Source organism: Convolutriloba macropyga, chromosome 8 (genome assembly GCF_964194025.1).
Source record: "Convolutriloba macropyga chromosome 8, txConMacr16.3, whole genome shotgun sequence".
Lineage (NCBI taxonomy): Eukaryota > Metazoa > Xenacoelomorpha > Acoela > Convolutidae > Convolutriloba > Convolutriloba macropyga.
This window is the reverse complement of record NC_134475.1, coordinates 37,870,268-37,871,387: the sequence shown is the minus strand read 5'-3', so window position 1 is coordinate 37,871,387 and position 1,120 is coordinate 37,870,268. Positions and strand designations below refer to the sequence as shown.

The 1,120-nt window shown below is 43.5% G+C and overlaps 1 protein-coding gene across 1 annotated transcript; it reads right to left on the bottom strand.

Annotated features, from left to right (window-relative positions):
• Positions 1–371: 371 nt before the first annotated feature.
• On the bottom strand, positions 372–857 carry LOC142345046 (uncharacterized). Its single transcript, XM_075397129.1, has one exon. It carries the CDS (start codon positions 855–857, stop codon positions 372–374), a length of 486 nt encoding a protein of 161 aa, XP_075253244.1.
• Positions 858–1,120: the final 263 nt, after the last annotated feature.

The window sequence follows — 1,120 nt, the reverse complement described above, 5'->3', positions numbered from 1 at the left end:
TGCCAGAACATTCGAAGTTACAATGGTTTCATCCCAATAGGTTTTGTAATGTCAATAGATGGAAGAAATGATAACAGTCGACAAAATTTGTTGTTGGATGACTCAAATCGTGGTTTTCTGCAACTCCGAATTTTTCCATTTTCTCGTCTGATTCCGTCCTTTAGATATGTGAAGTTCTCCCAACTAAGATCGTATGCTCCAATGCATATCTTATTCAATGTGAGAAAGTCCTGTATTTGAAGGTAAAGTGGAATTGGGAGCACCTCCAGCAAGACTAAGTGCTCTTTGTAGTCACTGATGGTGGGCAGAATCCATTTCATCATGCGACGCTGGAGCAGTTCTAACCTCATCAAGTAGCCTCTTGAAGCGTATCAACAGGGCGATGCGTAGCTGATCACAACAATGACAGTGCATTTGTACAGGTTGAGCTTCACAATAACTCTCAGCTTGTTGGAGACGTTCCTCTTAAGCAGATTGAGGGATCCGCATAATTTGCCAAGCTTTCTGGATATGTATTCTGACCATGACAGGTTTGATGAAACTATGATGCCCAAGTCCCGGTGGTGGTTATTCACCGCGCCGATTGGCTCGTTGCAGAGCTTGTGTTTGGGTTGCAGCCCTGAGAATGTCTCTATCTTTGTTTTACTTGGATGAAACTCCATTTTGTTGGCTAGTGACCACTTCTCCAGGTTTGCCAGGGATCGTTGAAGGGACGACCTATTGGCTAAGTGCTTGCTGTCGTTTGCCATGAGAAACACAATCAAGAACAAATCAATGATAGCTTCGGGAAGATCGTTTATGTACACCAAAAAGAAGAGCGGTCCTAATCTAGAGCCTTGGTGTACACCACTGGTCATTTTTTTTCAGATGACTTGGACAAATTGTGTCTGATCGTATAAGTATCTTTCGATTATTTTGAGCAATCGGCCACTGACTCCTAGAGTTTGAAATTTTGCTACTAGAATGGAATGGTCCACTTTGTCGAAGGCTTTTTTATGTCTAAGTAGACAGCACGGGTTGCCTTCAAGCTGCCCCTGCTCTACGCGATTTGTTCAGAGAGACCAGAAGCTGGAGTATGGATGATCTGCCACCTCGAAATCCTAACTGACACTCGAAGATG